General features: G+C 41.4%; 1 protein-coding gene across 9 annotated transcripts in view; it reads left to right on the top strand.

Moving 5' to 3' along the window:
• Positions 1–18434, top strand: part of Phc3 (polyhomeotic homolog 3) — a 111904-nt gene that overhangs the window by 18658 nt on the left and 74812 nt on the right. For 7 of the 9 annotated variants that reach the window (XM_045130032.1, XM_045130028.1, XM_045130030.1 and 4 more), the window contains exons 3-6: positions 556–711; positions 3218–3295; positions 9746–9904; positions 15315–15413. In XM_045130032.1, the coding sequence (XP_044985967.1) occupies positions 556–711; positions 3218–3295; positions 9746–9904; positions 15315–15413 (492 nt within the window). The remainder of the gene's footprint in view (positions 1–555; positions 712–3217; positions 3296–9745; positions 9905–15314; positions 15414–18434) is intronic. The other 2 variants (XM_045130034.1, XM_045130033.1) reach the window with 1 other exon arrangement.

Genomic DNA, 18434 nt, shown 5'->3' with positions numbered 1-18434 from the left:
TGGGACCTGGGGAACCGAGCCTCGAACCGGGGTCCTTAGGCTTCACAGGCAAGCGCTTAACCTCTAAGCCATCTCTCCAGCCCCTCTATCTGGTTTTTTGAGGTAGGGTCCCACTCTAGCCCAGGCTGACCTGGAACTCACTATGTAGTCTCAGGGTAGCCTTAAAATCAAGGCGATCCACCTACTTCTGCCTCCCAAGTGCTAGGATTAAAGGTGTGTGTTGCCACATCCTGCATCATTTTTTTCTTTTTCCAGGTAGGGTTTCCCTGTAGCCCAGGCTGACCTGGAATTTACTATGTGAATATATTCAGGCTGGCCTTGAACTCACAGTAAACCTCCTATGACTCTTGCTTCCCTAGTACTGGCATTAAAAGTGTGTGCCTACATCCAGCTGTTTTCTTTTCCTTTTAAAAAATATTTTTGTTTATTTGCAAGCAGAGAGATGGAGAGAAGAGAGAGGGAGAATGGGTGCACCTGGGCCTCCAGTCACTGCAAACGAACTCCAGCTGCGTGTACCACTTTCCGTTTGACATTGGTTCAATTGCCTTACCACAGGTAATTCAGCAGGCCTTGCATCGCCCACCCAGCTCAGCTGCACAGTACCTTCAGCAGATGTATGCAGCTCAGCAGCAGCACCTGATGCTGCACACTGCAGCTCTCCAGCAGCAGCATTTGAGCAGCTCTCAGCTCCAGAGCCTTGCTGCCGTTCAGGTGAGACTGACCACTGAGGCATTTGTGGGGCCACAGTGTACAGTATATTCAGGTAATTGCAGAGATTCACTGGGTATTATTTCAGACTTCTTAGTTGTCCTGCAATTATATCGCCTGAAGGAAATGAGTCAGTAGGCTGATAAATAGACATTAATTGCAGGAGGGAAAATGTGTTTTATATATTGCTGTTTCTGGCTTTTGTCTCATTTTTATCCTGATTGGAAAAATACCATGTTAGTGATGTGCCTTTGTCTTAAAAATTATAGATACATTGAATACATAGGGTTATATGGATTATAATTTTGATAACCAGAAGTTAGTTTTTTTTTAAAACAAATTGGCTTTTTTTCTGTTCATTTTTATTAATTTAGTTGAGAGCGACAGAGAGAGAGAGAGGGAGAGGGAGAGGGAGAGAGAGAGAGAGAATGGGCACGCCAGGGCCTCCAGCCACTGCAAACGAACTCCAGACACGTGTGCCCCCTTGTGTATCTGGCTAACGTGGGTCCTGGGGAATCAAGCCTTGAACCGGGGTCCTTAGGCTTCACAGGCAAGTGCTTAACTGCTAAGCCATCTCTCCAGCCCAAGTTTTTTTTATAGTGTGGGTAATTTATATTCATTAAAAAATATTGCCAGGGTGCTGGAGAGATGGCTTAGCAGTTAAGGCGCCTGCCTGCAAAGCGAAAGAACCCAGGTTTAATTCTCCAGGACCCACATAGGCCAGCTGCACAAGGTGGCACATGCATTTAGAGTTTGTTTGCAAGTGGCTGGAGGCCCTGGTACACCTATTCTCTCTTTCTCAAATAAATAAAATTTAACCCCTCCCCCCATCTCCCTCTCTGAGCCTCTTTCTATCTCAAATAAATAAATAAAAATTTTTTTTTTAAAGTCAGGACTTTAGAGCTGGCTTAGGGCACCTGCATGCAAAGCCTAAGGACCAAGGTTCGATTTCCCAGTACCCATGTAAACGCAAGGTGGCACATGCTTCTGGAGTTCATTTGCAGTGGCTAGAGGCCCTATTTGCTTCCTTCTCTTTCTTTCAAATAAATAAAATAAAAATATCACCAGGCCTGGAGAGATAGTTTAGTGGTTAAGACGCTTGCTTGCAAAGTCTAAGGACCCAGATTTGATTTCCCAGTACCTATGTAAACCATATGCACAAGGTTGTCTGGAGTTCGTTTGCAGTGGCTAGAGACCCTGGAGTGCCCACTCTCCCTTTTTTTTTTTTTTTTTTTTTTTGTATTTTGAGGTAGGGTCTCACTCTAGCCCAGGCTGACAGGCTGACCTGGAACTCACTATGTAGTCTCAGGGTGGCCTGGAACTCACGGCAATACTCCTACCTCTGCCTCCCAAGTGCTGGGGTGTGCGCCACCACGCCTGACTTTTTTGTTTTTGAGGTAGGGTTTCACTCTAGCCCAGGCTGACCTAGAATTCACCATGCCTGGCCTCTCTGTTCCTCCTCCTCCTCTTCTTCCTTCTTCCTTCATCTTCCTCCTCCTTCTTCTCCCTCCTTCTCCTTCCTTATTCTTTCTTCTTCAATAATTTGTTTATTTATTTATTTGAGAGAAAGAGTCAGATAGAGAGACTAAATAAATAAAAATGAAAAAAAATATAGCTAGGCTGGGTGTGGTGGCACGAGCCTTTTACCCCAGCACTCAGGAGGTAGAGGGAGGAAGATCACTGTGAGTTCCAGGCCACCCTGAGACTGCATAGTGAAAAAACAAAAACAACAACAAATCAAACTACAAAATCAGTCGCCTAACCTGAAAAACTTTATTTTTGTTACTATATGCTAGCCCTTGCTTCTTCTCAGTAGTTAATTGTAAATAACATTCATATTTATGAGGTAAGGATACTCATTAACTCTTAATGTAGCTCTACTGTCTTTTCTTTTTTTTTGGTCCTTTGAGATAGGATCTCGCTGTAGCTCAGGCTGACTTGAAATTCACTGTGTAGTCTCAGGGTGGCCTCGAACTCACAGCAGTCTTCCTATGTCTGCCTCCCAAGTGCTAGGATTAAAGGCTTGTGCCACCAAACCCAGCTTCTATTTTCTTTTTCATAATGTTGGAGTAGTGACTCCCTTCAAAAGATAACAGATGACAGGAGAGTGAAGCTGGTATGAGTGAAGATAATAAAATTTGTTTTTACCATTAAACTCTTTCTCCCTCTTTGTTTTCTTTTCCTTCCCCTTTCCACTTTCCCCTTCTCTTCTCTTTCTCTAAAAATCTGACAGCCAGAGGTTAAGCCATGCTGTCTATAAAATGACTTGTTTCATATTTAGATTTTGTAGGTTTTTTGAGGTAGGGTCTCACTCTATCCCAGGCTGACCTGGAATTCACTGTGTAATCTTAGGGTGATCTAGAACTCATGGTGGTCCTCCTAAGGCATGCGCCACCACACCTGGCCAGATTTTTTGCTTTTATTGTTAGGGTTTTGTATTTTTCTGGTTCCAGGAAGGTTTTAACTTCAATGTTTTTAAAGACATATTATAGTGGTCTTATTATTTTAGGCAAGCTTGTCCAGCGGAAGACCTTCTTCATCCCCCACAGGAAGTGTCACTCAACAGTCAAGTATGTCCCAGACATCTGTAAGTATCTTTTTTCTTGAATTTAAAATCTTTGTTGTTGTTTTCCAAAAGTAAACTGTTGTTATTCTTTTAAAAAATATTTTATTTAAAAATATTTTCATTTTTATTTATTTATTTGAGAGAGGGGAAGAGACAGAGAGGGAGGGAGGAAGAGAGGGGGGGAGAGAGAGAGAGAGAGAGAGAGAGAGAGGGAGAGAATGGGTGTGCCAGTGCCAGGGCTTCTAGCCACTGCAAATGAGCTCTCGATGCATGCACCACCTTGTGCATCTGGCTTATGTGGTACTGGGGAATTGAACCAAGGTTCTTCGGCTTTGCAGGTAAGTGCCTTAACTGCTAACCCATCTCTCCATCCCTATTGTTATTTATTTATTTGTTTGTCAGAAAAAGAAAGAGAGAGACTAGGCACTCAAGTACCCCTTATGCGTCTGGCTAACATGTGTCCTTTGCCTTTGCAGGCAAACACCTTAACCGCTAAGCCATCCCTCCATGCCTGTTATTTTTATTTTATTTTATTTTTTAAATATATTTGAGAGAGGGAGGGAAAGAGAAAGAGTGAATGTGTATGCCAGGGTCTTATGCTGCTGTAAACAAATTCCAGACATATTCACCAGTTTGTGTCTAGCTTTATGTGGCTACTGGGAAATGAATTCCACACTGTCAGGCTTTGTAAGTAAGTGCCCTTAACTGCTGAATCATCTCCCCAGCCCTTGTTTTTATTCTTTTTTTTTTGTTTTGTTTTTGGAGGTAGGGTCTCATTCTAGCTCAGGCTGACCTATAATTCACTATGTAGTCTCAGAGTGGCCTCGAACTCACTGTGATCCTCCTACCTTTGTTTCCTGAGTGCTGGGATTAAAGGCATGTGCCACCATGCCTGGCATTTTTATTTTTATTTTTTTGATTTTTCAAGTTAGACTCCCACTCAGCCCAGCCTGTCCTGGAACTTACTTTAGTCCCAGGCTGCTTGGATTTTATTCTTTTTTTTTTTTTTTTTTTTTTCCAAGGCAGGGTCTCACTCTAGCTCAGGCTAACCCGGAATTCACTATGTCATCTCAGGGTGGCTTTGAATTTATGGCAATCCTCCTACCTCTGCCTCCCAAGTGCTGGGATTAAAGGAATTTGCCACCACACCGGCATGGCTTTGATTCTTGAAGCTGCTTTTTTTTTATTTTTTTCCCCTGAAACAGGGCCTCCCTCTAGCCCAGCTGACCTGGAATTCACTGTGTAGTCTCATAGTGGCCTCGAACTCACAGTGATCCTCCTACCTCTGCCTCCCGATTGAAGCTGCTTTTGTACTGGGAATTTGTACAAAGATTCCTGGATAAAAGAAATTTAGCCAGGCATGATGATACACACCTTTAATCCCAGTGATGCAGGATTTTGGGGTTCAGGAAGGGTCTCCCAGAATTCATGAACCCTACATTTTGGCTTCTGTCCTACCTTTAACATGGAATTGATAAAGATGGACTTAGGAAGGATAAATTATGAATTTATTTATTTTGTTTTTCAAGGTAGGGTCTTGCTCTAGCTCAGGCTGACCTGGAATTCACTATGTAGTCTCAAGGTGGCCTCAGACTCATGGTGATTCTCCTGCCTATGCCGCCAGAGTGCTGGGATTAAAGGTGTGTGCCACCATGCCTGGTTCTTAAATTATGAATTATTAAGTTTATTTAGGGAGAAATTACAGGGCTAGAGAGATGGCTTATCAGTTAAGGTGTTGCCTGTGAAGCCTAAGGACTCATGTTCACCTCTTCAGATCCCACATAAGACAGACATACAAGGTGACGCAAGCCTGCCAAGTCACACATGCACACAAGGTGTTGTAGGTGTCTGGATTTTGATTATAGTGGCTAGAGGCCCTGGCTTGTCAATTCTCTCTCTCTCTTGCTCACTCTCGCTCTCTTTCGCATAAAGATAAAAGGGCCAGTCTGTGGCTTGCCTCAAAAAAAGAGAAAGAAATCACAAATTGTAAGGTTTAGGAAACATGCTCTCATGTAGAAATATTGCATAGTTTATAAGGTTCATTTAAGAGAAATTGAGTTTTTTTTTTGGGGGGGGGAATGGAGTAGAGCTGCAAGCATGTGCACTTGAGAGAAACAGGCTTCTAAGGAGAAATTAGAGTAAAGCTGGAAACATGTGGACTTAAGAGAAACAGGCTTTTTTTTTTTCTTTTTGAGGTAGGGTCTCTCTCTAGGCCAGGTTGACCTGGAATTCACTATGTAGTCTCAGGCTGACCTTGAATTCACTGTGATCCTCATACCTCTGCCTCCCAAGTGCTGGGATTAAAGGCGTGTGCCACCATACCTTGCCAGCTCCCTTCAGAAACACAGAGAGGCAGTGAAAGCATGGGTGCACCAGGACCTCTTATCTTTGTAAATGAACTCCAGAACTCCAGAATCACTTTGTGCATCTGGCTCTGTGTGGTTACTGGGGAATTGAACTTGAGTTGTTAGGTTTTGCAGTTAAGCACCTTAACCATTGAGCAATCTCTCCAGATCCCACTTTTAAAAATATTTTTAGGGGCTGGAGAGATGGCTTAGTAGTTAAGTGCTTGCTTGTGAAGCCTACAGACCCTAGTTTGAGGCTCGATTCCCCATGACCCATGTAAGCCAGATATACAAGGTGGCACATGCATCTGGAGTTTGTTGCAGTGGCTGGAGACCCTGGCACACCCATTCTCTCTATTTGCCTCTTTCTCTCTCTGTTACTCTCAAATAATAAACAAAAATATTTAAAAATACTTTCATTTATTTATTTGCAAGCATAGAAAGATAGGAGAGAAACAGAATGAATTGATTTTTTTGTTGTTGTTATTTTTGTTTTTGTTTTTAGAGGTAGGGTTTCACTGTAGTCCAGTCTGACCTGAAATTTACTATGTATTCTCAGGCCCGCTATGAACTCATGGTGATCCCCTATCTCTGCCTCCCTCCTGAGTGCTGGGATTAAAGGTGTGCACCACCATACCTAGATTTAAAGGCGTGCGCCACCATGCCCGCTTATTATTATTATTATTTTAAAGCCATGTAGCTTCATGCCTAGCCTTCTCAATGTTGGATTCTATGTGTGAACCACCACACCTACATTCACTTTACTTGCTGCTGCTGTTACAGCTGCTTCTCTCACTACTCCTCCTGCTTCTTTAAAAAACAAAAACAAAAATTCAGGTATGGTGGTGCACACCTTTAATCCCAGCACTCGGAAGGTAAAGTAGGGGGATCACCATGAGTTCAAGGCTACCCTGAGACTACATAGTGAATTCCAGGTCAGCCTGGACTAGAGCGAAACCCCATCTCAGAAAACCAAAAAACAAACAAAAGCAAAAACAAAAACCAATGATTGCAACATTTATTTCTATTAGTGTTCCTCAAATTGTTAAGATAAACAACCATCTCTGGGCTGGAGATACACCTCAGTGGTTAAGGTACTTGCTTACAAAGCCTAAGGACCTGAGTTCATTTGCAGGTTACTAGAGGCCCTAGCACACTCATACTCTCTCTTCTTTTTATTTATTTATTTATTTGACAGAGAAAGAGAGAGAGAGAATGGGTGGGCCAGGGCCTCCAGCCACTGCAAAATGAACTCCAGGCATGTACGATCCCTTGTGCATATGTCTAACGTGGGTGTTGGAGAATTGAACCTGGGTCCATTTGGCTTTGCAGGCAAACGCCTTAACTGCTAAGCCATCCTTCCAGCCCTCTCTTCTTTTTAAAAGTTTTTTTGAGGCAGGGTCTCACTTTAGCTGAGGCTGACCTGGAATTCATATGTAGTCTCAGGGTGGCCTTGAACTCACAGTGATCCTCCTACCTTTGCCTCCCCAGTGCTGGGATTAAAGACATGCACCACCACACCTGGCTCTTCTTCTTTTTTTTTAAGTGTTTTTTTCTCATCTTCCCATCCATTCCCTTCTTTATTTTTTATTTTGAGAGAGAGATAGAGAAAGAAAGAGAGAGGGAGAGGGAGAGGGGCAGGCAGGCATAGAGGCATATAGAGAGAGAATGGGTGCACCAGGATCTTTAGCCTACTGCGAACAAACTCCAGACACTTGCGTACCTTTGTGCATATGTGTGACATTGTGCACTTACCTCACTGTGTCTTGCTATGTGGGACCTGGAGATTTGAACATAAGTTCTTAGTCTTCTCAGGCAAGCACCTTAGCTGCTAAGCTATTGCTCCAGCTCTCTTCTTTTTTAAAATTTATTATTTATTTATTTGAGAGAGGGGAGAAAGAGGAGAGATAGAGGAAGAGGCAGATAGAGTGGGTATGCCAGGGCCTTCATCCACTGCAAATGAACATCAGATGCATGTGCCACCATGTGCATCCCCAGTACGTGGGTACTGGGAAATCGAACCTGTGTCCTTAGGCTTCGTAGCAAGCGTCTTAAAATTCTCTCTTTGTATCTGTCTCTTTCTTTCTGAAACAAATATAAAATAAAATAAAATAATTTTTTTAATGATAACTGTCTCTCTTACTAAGCAGCATTTGATCTAAAGCCAACTATGTGGTAATCTTCATCCCAAATTTGTTCATGGGTAAGGTGAGAGTGGGCTAAGACCACACAGTCCTGTTTAGTTCACATGTTCTGCTAATGTCCTAGGTCCTGTCCATTCCACTTTGACTGCATCAGTCTTTCAAGGTTTTTTTTGGCGATCAACTGGGTTTAATAGTGTTGTTTCTTCTTCCTTCTCTTCCTTCTCTCCCTCTTCCTTCTCCCCCTCTTCCTTCTCCCCCTCTTCCTTCTCTCCCCCTTCCTTCTCTCCCTCTTCCTTCTTCCTCTTCCTTCCCCCTTCCCCTCCCCCCTCCTTCTTCTTCCTTCTTTCTCCTCCTCCTCCTCCTTTTTTTTTTTTTTTTTTTTTGAGGTAGAGTCTTATTCTGGTCCAGGCTGATCTGGAATTAACTATGTAGTCTCAGGGTAGCTTCAAACTCATAGTGATCCTCTCACCTCTGCCTCCCTAGTGCTGGGATTAAAGGTGTGCACCACCACACCAGGCTAATAGTGCTTCTTATATGAGCATTGGCAGAGGGTTATTTTTTGGGGCATGGGCAACTTAGTAATAGCTACACCACCGAAGCAATGTCTCCTTTCCAGTAACCTTTCTTTCTGTTTTTTTTTTTTTTTTTTCAAAGTAGGGTCTCATTCTGGCCCAGGCTGACCTTGAATTAACTTTGTAGTCTCAGGTGACCTCCAAGTCACAGAGATCCTCCTGCCACTGCTGCCTAGGTGTTGGGATTAAAGGCATGTGCCACCATACCTGTTTATTCTTTTTTTTTTTTTTTTTTTTTTTTTTTGGTTTTTCGAGGTAAGGTCTCACTCTGGTCCAGGCTGACCTGGAATTAACTCTGTAGTCTCAGGGTGGCCTTGAACTCATGGCGATCCTCCTACCTCTGCCTCCCGAGTGCTGGGATCAGATTTATACTTTTAAGTAGTGTTTGTGCTGAAATAACCAGTGCTTAGGGTTTTCCATCTGTTTGACAGGTAGCAATTGTATTTTCTTTTGCTTTGAGATCTTTTAATTTTTTTGTTTATTTTTATTTATTTATTTGAGCGTGACAGAGAGAGAAAGAGGCAGAGAAAGAGAGAGGATAGGCACCCCTGGGCTTCCAGTCAATGCAAACGAACTCCAGATGCATGCGCCACCTTGTGCATCTGGCTTATGTGGGTCCTGGGGAATCGAGCCTCGAACTGGGGTCCTTAGGCTTCATAGGCAAGCCCTTAACCATTAAGCCATCTCTTCAGCCCCTGCTCTGAGAACTTTTAAGTTAAGCATTGCACTAATTTTGTTACTTGCATGTTTTTATATACATGAATGGATTATCTGTGTGGTAATTTTAGTTCACTTCATAAACCCTTCAAAATGTGAAAGTATGATAACACAGTGTATACTATGTATTAGAATGCTATCAAATTAAAAAAAAACGGGCTGGAGAGATGGCTTAGAAGTTAAGGCTCTTGCCTGCGAAGACTAGAACCCAGGTTCTGTTTCCCAGTATCCATGTAAGCCAGATGCACAAGGTGGTGCATGTATCTGGAGTTTGTTTGCAGTGGCTGGAGGCCCTGACATGCCCATTTTCTCTGTCTTTTCTACCTACCTCTTCCTCCCCTAAATAAATAAATAAATAAATAAAAACAAAATTAGGTTTAGAATGCTTTGAATTATTATATAAAATATTAAAATAATGAAATCTTAGCCTAATTTTTAGGAGATAGTAGTAATAACATTTTAAGGTACTAAAAATTAAGTGAGACACATGAATATCTTTAAAATTGTTTTGATTAGTAGCTAATCTGTTGTATTGCTTGCTTATGTGAAAGGAATTGTTCAAAGGGGGTCTGTCAAAGGGTTCCTTAACTACAGATTTATACCATTATTGCCTGCTTACAGCTTGGTGACATTTAGTAACATGGAGGCAAGAAATGGAAGCCTATGACATGATGCACATATTTTTTTCTTTAGATCAACCTCTCCACTTCTCCTACACCTGCGCAGTTGATAAGTCGTTCCCAAGCTTCCAGTTCTACCAGTGGCAGTATTACACAGCAGACTATGTTACTAGGGAGTACCTCCCCTACCCTAACGGCAAGCCAAGCTCAAATGTATCTCCGTGCTCAAATGGTAAGATACTAGCTACCAGAGTTTTGTTGTGTCTAGGGTCTTGAGAGTTTAGAATGTTTCTTGATTTGATGCAGTGAGGCATTTTAATATTTAATATTTAAGGTATGTTAAACAATATGTGTGTGTGCTTTGCTCTTGTGCATTTATAAATGTCCCAAAAATTGGCTTTGAATTAGTTAGCCTTCTTGGTAACAAGTAATAGTAATAATAATAAAAATACACACACACACATACATACATACATACATACATACATACATATATATTTTGGTTTTTCAAGGTAGGGTCTCACTTTAGCCCAGGTTGACTTGGAATTTACTATGTAGTCTCATGGTGGCCTTGAACTCAAGGTGATCCTCCTGCATGTGGGGCTAAGGGTGGTGCACGCCACCATGTCTGGCCTGATTTTTTTTTTTTCTTTTGGGTTTTCAAGGTAGGGTTTCACTCTAGCCCAGGCTGACCTGGAATTCACTATGTAGTCTCAGGGTGGCCTCAAACTTATAGCTATCCCCCTACCTCTGCCTCCTGAGTGCTGGGATTAAAGGTGTGTGCCACCATGCCCGGCAATATGTATATATATTTTAATGCATGAGAGAGAATTGGTGTGCCAGGGCCTCCAGCCACTGTAATTGAACTCCAGATGCATGCATCCCTTTGTGCACATGTGTGACATTGTATGTTTGCTTCACTGCATCTGGTCTATGTGGGACCTGGAGAGTCGAAATTGAGTCCTTAGACTTCTTCTGCAAGTACCTTAACTGCTAAGCCCTCTTTCCAGACCTGATTTTTTTTTTCCCCCGAGGTAGGGTCTCACTCTAGGCCAGGCTTCTTTGGCACTCATTCTGTAGTCCCAGGCTGTCCTCGAGCTCATGGTGATTCTCCTACCTTGGCCTTTCAAGTAACAGTATCCAGTTCATTGTTGATGTTAAAAATTTTTTTTGGTCACATTTTACTGTCTCTGAAATTGAAGTTTTTTGTTTTTTTTTTTTCGAGGTAGGGTCTCACTCTGGTTCAGGCTGACCTGGAATTAACTCTGTAGTCTCAGGGTGGCCTTGAACTCACGGCGATCCTCCTACCTCTGCCTCCCGAGTGCTGGGATTAAAGGCGTGCATCACCACGCCTGGCTGAAGATATTTGTTTTTCAAGGTAGGGTCTCACTATAGCCGAGGCTGACCTGGAACTTACTATGTAGTCTCATGGTGGTCTTGTACTCACAGTGATACTCCTGCCTTTGCCTCATGAATGCTGGAATTAAAGATGTGCACCACCACACTTGGCTTTGTAGACTTATTTATTTAGCTGTGTTCAGGTAGCAATCCCCCCGCGGGAAAAATACCAGAATCAATTTACATTTCTGTGGGGGGGGGGAGGAGGGAGGTAGGCCAGATAGAGCAAATAGATGCACCAGGCCTTTAGCCACTGCAGAGAATGCCAAACGTATGTGCCACCTTGTGCTTCTGGCTTACATGGGTCTTGGGAAATTGAACCTGGGTTCTTCAGCTTTGCAGACAAGTGCCTTAACCTCTAAACCATCTTTCCAGTCCCAAAGATCTTTTTATAACGGATGCCATATTATAATTTTAATATTTATAGTGGTACCTAAAATTATTTTGTACTTTTGACATCTTACATTTGATGAAATTGTCAGAAATAATATAAACTTAATAATGATACGAATTTATGGCCTGGGACCATCTGAAATCTAGATTGGCATATTCTTTGGTTATTCCCATGTCAAATTCTGAAAGGATATGCTCTTATGTGTGCTTTGATTTTCTGTTTGTTAACATCGCAGAGTTAATTTGGCCAGATGTGATGGCTTATGCCTTTAATTTCAGCACCTGGGAGGCAGAGGCAAGAGAATTGTAAGTTCATCATCAACATGGGGCTACAGAGTGAGTTTCAGGTCAGCCTGGGCTACAGTGAGACCCTACCTCAAAAAAGCCAAAAGATAAAAATAAAGAAGTTAATTGGTTATTTTGCATTTGGCTTCCTAATAATTTTCTAATTTAACTGTTGAGCTTCTTTAAGGAATATAGGAATTAGTTGACATTTATTTTATGCAAAATAGACAAAAGTTTTGGCCATGTATGTGTGTGTACATATATACTTGAGCACTGAACTAAATATATATATCTAAATTCCCGTTCTCTACCTATAATTGAAAAGTTTCCAGTCCTATTTCTAACAGGAATAATGATGTGACATACCTTTCATTCATAGGCGATTCAGTAGACATTACCATTTTTTCTAGATTATTTTTCTCTTGTAACATTATCTTTAATAATAAAATACTCTAAAGGTTGATGGCAGTTGATATGGCTCAAACTAAATGCCATCTTTTTACTTATAATACTTTTAGGCTGTACATACTGAAAATTACCTTTCTGTAAGTTATACTTTATTGTTGAATTTACTTAAATTCAGTAAAGGACTGAAGAACTAAAATTTAAAATATTTCTTAAGGGAAAAGGAAGAAGATTAGGAGAAGTGGTGGGAATAAGGTAAGGACAGGGGGTGGTGAATATGATCAGGTATGTTACATGGATGTATGAAAATGTCATATTAAAACCCATTATTTTCTACAATTAATATATGTTAGTAAAGCACAGTATTTAAAAAATTAATTAATTTGAGAGAGAGATAGAAAGAGGCAGATAGATAGATTGGGCATGCCAGGGCCTTCAGCCACTGTAAATGAACTCCAAATGCATGCACTACTTTGTGCATCTTTCTTATGTGGGAATTGAACCTGGGTCTTTTGGCTCTGCAGGCAAATACCTAGACTTCTAAGCCATCTCTCCAGTCCAATATGTGCTAATAAAAAGTCAAGATTAAAAAGATCACTTACATCATGATTTTAATTTAAACAGCAATAAGGAACTAAATGATGTATTTTTTTTTTTTTCCCCCTAAGGTATGGTCTCACTCTAGGCCAGGCTGACCTGTAACTTGCTATGTAGTCTCAGGCTGGCCTTGAACTCATGGTGATCCTCCTTCTACTTCCACCTCCCACATGGGTTTAAAGGCATGTGCCACCACTCCTGGCTTCTGAATAATTCTTAGTTTTATTCTTTTAACATTTATTTTTATTTTATTTTTAAAATTTTATTTATTTCAGAAAGATAAAGAGGTAGAGAGAATGGGTGCACAAGGCCTTTCAGCCACTGCCAGTGAACTCCAGACACGTGCACCACTTTGTGTATCTGGTTTATGTGGGTCCTGGGGAATCAAACCTTGGTTCTTTGACTTTGAAGGTAAACACCTTTAACTGCTAAGCCATCTCTCAAGCCCTAAATTTATTTTTTATTTTATTTATTTGGTGGTGTGGGGGAAGGACATGACAGGGCCTTCAGCCAATGCAAGTGAACTTCAGACCCATGTGCTACCTTGTGTATCTGGCTTATGTGGGTCCTGAGGAATCAAACCTGTGTCCTCTGGCTTTGCAGGCAGATGCTGTAACTGCTAATCTATCTTTCCAGCCTCATGAATAATTCTTAAAATGATTTTAAAGTAGTGTATGAATACGTTCTTTTAAGCTGATGTCATCATTTACTAAATTCAGTTAGATTGAATAGATTGTATTGCCTTAGGAATTAATGGTACTTGTTTAATATTAAAAATTGTAAGCTGAGGGCTGGAAATATAGCTTAGCATTTAAGGCGCTTGCCTGCAAAGCCAAAGGATCCTGGTTCGATTTTCCCGGGCCCACATAAGCCAGATGCACCAAGGGGACCGAGGGGGGGGGGGACACGACATGTTCTGGAGTTCATTTGCAGTGGCTGGAGGCCCTGGCACACCCATTTTTTCTCTCTCACTCTCTATCTCTTTCTCTCTCAAATAAATAAATAAAGTATCTTAAAATTTATTTTTTTATTTTTTTATTTTTTTTTAAAAATTTTTATTTATTTGAGAGAGACAGACACAGAGAGAAAGACAGATAGAGAGAGAATGGGCGCGCCAGGGCTTCCAGCCTCTGCAAACGAACTCCAGACGCGTGCGCCCCCTTGTGCATCTGGCTAACGTGGGACCTGGGGAACCGAGCCTCGAACCGGGGTCCTTAGGCTTCACAGGCAAGCGCTTTACCGCTAAGCCATCTCTCCAGCCCTTAAAAAAATTTTTTTAACTGGGTATGGTGGTGCACACCTTTAATCCCAGCACTCAGGAGGTAGAGGTAGGAGGATTACTGTGAGTTTGAGGCCAGCCTGAGACTACATAGTGAATTCCAGGTCAGCCTAAGCTAGAGTGAGACCCCACTTCAAAAATATTTTTTTGAAAACTATTATGCACAGATATAAAAATATATAAAAATTTGAAAAGATGGTGATGCAGAAATAGTTTGTTTTCCTTTTTTTTTAAAAAAAAATTTGTGGTGTGAAGATCTTGTGCTTTATTTTAACATTTAGTATGAATATTTCTTTACAGACTGTTTTAAAATCTTGAGCAACCTGTCTTTGTAGCCAAGGGAAACATGGTAGCGTAGCATATGGCACAGTTGTTTTTGTGGGAGAGAGATCTAAAGGGATCTGGTGCTTCTTTTTATGTATCTCACCAAGATTTAACTTGTATCCTAAAATAGTGACTAGTTTTCTGTCTTCACTTTAGAAATGCTGCTGGTCATGGTGGTTTATGCCTTTAATCCCGGCAGTTAGGAGGCAGAGGTAGGAGGATTGTCATGAGTTCAAGGCCAGCCTCAGACTACAAAGTGAGTTCCAGGTCAGCCTGAGCTAGAGTGAGACCCTACCTTGAAAACACACACACACACACAAATTATTTTTATTTCTGTTATTTGAGAGAGAGAGAGAATGGGCATGCCAGGGCCTCCAGCTGCTAAAACAAACTCAAGAAGCATGTGCTACCTTGTACATTTGGCTTACGTGTGTCTTGGGAAATTGAGCCTGGATTCTTTGGCTTTGTGGGCAAGGGCCTTAACTGTTACGCCATCACTCCACCCCATGAGATAGTTTTTATTTGGGATAAATTTGATTTAGGGTTTCATATCAGCAAAACACACATTTGAGATTTATTTTCCTGCTATCAGACTCATGAACTGTTCCAAAACTGATTTTTTTTTTTCTGGTTTTCCAAGTTAGGGTCTCACTCTAGCTCAGGCTGACCTGGAATTCATTATGTAGTCTGAGGGTGGCCTCGAACTCACAGCAATCCTCCTACCTCTGCCTCCTGAGTGCTGGGATTAAAGGTGTGCACCACCACGCCTGGCTAATTTTTTGTTGTTGTTGTTCCTTTTTATCAAAAACTACTTAGTCATGTAAAACTTGTAGTTTAGGCGATAGTCTGAACCTGCATTGTCCTTCTGTCACAAATTTCAGTCTCTCCTGCCTGCTATACATTGTGTGTGGGACATGTTCTTTTGTCTTAGGGTATTTTTTTGGTTTTTCTGTCTGTACAGCTGATTTTCACACCCGCTACCACTGTGGCTGCTGTACAGTCTGACATTCCTGTTGTCTCGTCGTCATCGTCATCTTCCTGTCAGTCTGCAGCTACTCAGGTGAGCTTGTCTGGCCTCAGTGTGGTACTTGAGGTCTGGACTTCTGGGTTAAAGATGAGCACTGCATTTGTGTTTCAGCTGCTACAGTTCCAGGGTCTGTGTCATGCTTTTCAGATTGAAATTCATAAAATACAAAGAAAACATCATGAATATTTTTGTATAATACAAAGTATAATAAGTTTAATAAAATTGAGCATATATTTAGGTTAATGAGAATTTCATTAATGACATTGTTGTTTTAGCTTTACTGTATAGAGAATATATTTTTTGTGTGATATACATTTATTATTTAATTTTATTACAGATTCATTTATGTGAGGTGTATCTATTTATCATTTTTAATATTTTTCTTTTTTTATTTGCAAGGAGAGAGGTGGAGAGAAGAAAGAGGGAAAACCAGATGTGGTGGCCTATGCCTTTAATCCCAGCACTTGGGAGGCAGAGGTAGGAGGGTTGCTGTGAGTTTGAGGCCACTCTGAGACTACATAGTGAATTCCAGGTTAGCCTGAGCTAAAGTAAGAAACACTAAAACATCAAAAAAAAAAAAAAAAAGGAAGAGAGAGAATGGGTGTACAAGGGCTCTCCAGATTCATGTGTTACCTGTGCATCTGGCTTTTACATGGGTACTGGGGAATCGAACTCAGGCCATCATGCTTTGCAAGCAAGCTCCTTAACTACTGAGCCATCTTTCTAGCCCCATTTATTTAGTTTTATTGCAGATTAATTTTTTAATTCTTTAGTTTATTTTTATTTATTTATTTGAGAGCGATAGACAGAGAAAGAGGCAGATAGAGAGAGAATGGGTGCACCAGGGCCTCCAGCCACTGCAAATGAACTCCAGATGCATGCGCCCTTTTGTGCTTTTGGCTTACTTGGGTCTTGAGGAATTGAGCCTTGAACAGGGGTCCTTAGGCTTTACAGGCAAGTGCTCAACTGCTAAGCCATCTCTCCAGCCCTGCAGATTTATTTTATGTGTGAGATGCATCCTTTTCTTTCTTTTTGGTTTTTCAAGGTAGGGTCTTACTCCAACTCAGGCTGACCTGGAATTTACTATGTAATCTCAGAGTAGCCTTGAACTCATGGTGATCCTCCTATCCTTCCTGGGTGTTGGGATTAAAGGTTTGTGTCTCCACGCCCAGCCAGATGTGTTCTTTTCGAGGTAGGGTCTCTCTCTAGCTCAGGCTGTCCAGGAGTTCACTGTGTCATTTCAGGGTGGCCTTGAACTCACAGAGATCCTCCTATCTCTGCCTCCCAAGTGCTGGGATTGAAGATATGCACCACCACACCTGGCAATAGACTATTTTTTTTTTCAGTAGATTACTTTGTAAGTAGTTATTTAATAGATGAATCAAGGTAAATAATAGATTAAATTTTTTAAAAATTTGTTTATGAGAGAGAAAGAGAGAATGAATATGGGTATGCCAGGGCCTGCCTCTAGCTACTACAAACAAACCCCAGAAGCATGTGCCATCATGTGCATCTGGCTTACATGGGTTCTGGGAAATTGAACCTGGGTGCTTAGGCTTTGCAGGCTAGAGCCTTAATCACTAAGTCATTTCTCTAGCAGATGGTAGATTTTTTAATTTTAAAAATCAAACCAGGAGTGGTGGCTTACCCCTTTAATCCTAGCAGTTGGGAGGTAGAGGTAGGAGGATCGCTATGAGTTCAAGGCCAGCCTGGGACGACATAGTGAATTCCAGGTCACCCTGGGCTAGAACGAAACCCTATCTCGGGGGAAGAAGAAAAAAAAAGTTTAATGAGGGGTTGGGGAAAGTGGAGTTGTGGAGGGGGGAGTGAATTATCATTGTTTATTGTCTATAATTATGGAAGTTGTCAATAATAATAAATAAAAAATTAAAAAATGAATTTAAATTGGATGAACTCTAAAATTAAAAAATTAAGCTGGGCATGGTGGCACACACCTTTAATTCCAGCACTCTGGGGGCAGAGGTAGGAGGATCTTTGTGAGTTCCAGGACAGCCTGAGACTACATGGTCCATTCCAGGTCAGCTTGGGCTAGAGTAAGACCAACCTGGAAGAGCAAAAAACAATGATACAAAAATTCAAGTAGAATATTACTTTATTTATTATATGGGAAAAAAAGGAATCTTTACTTCTTATAACATTAATAAAAGAAACTGAAACTAAAACATAGACCTAATGGTAAAAAATTCAAACTCTTCTAGAAGAAAACACAAGAGTAGGCAAGGCTTTCTTAGGATATGTACAAAAGCACTAACTAAAAGAAAATAGTGATGAATTGGACTTTATCAAAACTGAAAATTATTCTTTCTTTATTTACTTATTATTATTTTGTTTTATTTTATTTTATTTTTTATTTGAGAGCGACAGACACAGAGAGAAAGACAGATAGAGGAAGAGAGAGAGAATGGGCGCGCCGGGGCTTCCAGCCTCTGCAAACGAACTCCAGACACGTGCACCCCCTTGTGCATCTGGCTAAGGTGGGACCTGGGGAACCGAGCCTCGAACCAGGTCCTTAGGCTTCACAGGCAAGCGCTTAACTGCTAAGCTATCTCTCCAGCCCATTATTTTGTTTTTTTGAGGTAAGGTTTCTCTCTAGTTTAGGCTGACCTGGAATTCTCTATGTAGTCTCAGGGTGGCCTTGAACTCAAGGCAATCCTCCTACCGCTATCTCCTGAGTGCTGGGGTTAAAGGCATGCGCCACCTTGCCTGGCCTGAAAATTATTCTTTTTAAAAGCATTATTTGTTTATTTAAGAGAGAAAGAGCAAAAATGTGGGCATGCCAGGACCTCCTGCCTCTGTGAACGAATGAACTCCATATATGTGCACTACTTTGTGCATCTGGCTTTATGTTGGTACTGGGGAATTGAACCAGGGCTAGCACTCTTGCACTCTTTTTTTTTTTTTAAATTATTTATTTATTTATTTGAGAGCAACAGACACAGAGAGAAAGACGAGGGAGAGAGAGAGAATGGGCGCGCCAGGGCTTCCAGCCTCTGCAAACGAACTCCAGACGCGTGCGCCCCCTTGTGCATCTGG

Source organism: Jaculus jaculus, chromosome 11 (assembly GCF_020740685.1).
Source record: "Jaculus jaculus isolate mJacJac1 chromosome 11, mJacJac1.mat.Y.cur, whole genome shotgun sequence".
Classification (NCBI taxonomy): domain Eukaryota; kingdom Metazoa; phylum Chordata; class Mammalia; order Rodentia; family Dipodidae; genus Jaculus; species Jaculus jaculus.
This window is presented reverse-complemented; position numbering and strand designations above follow the sequence as displayed.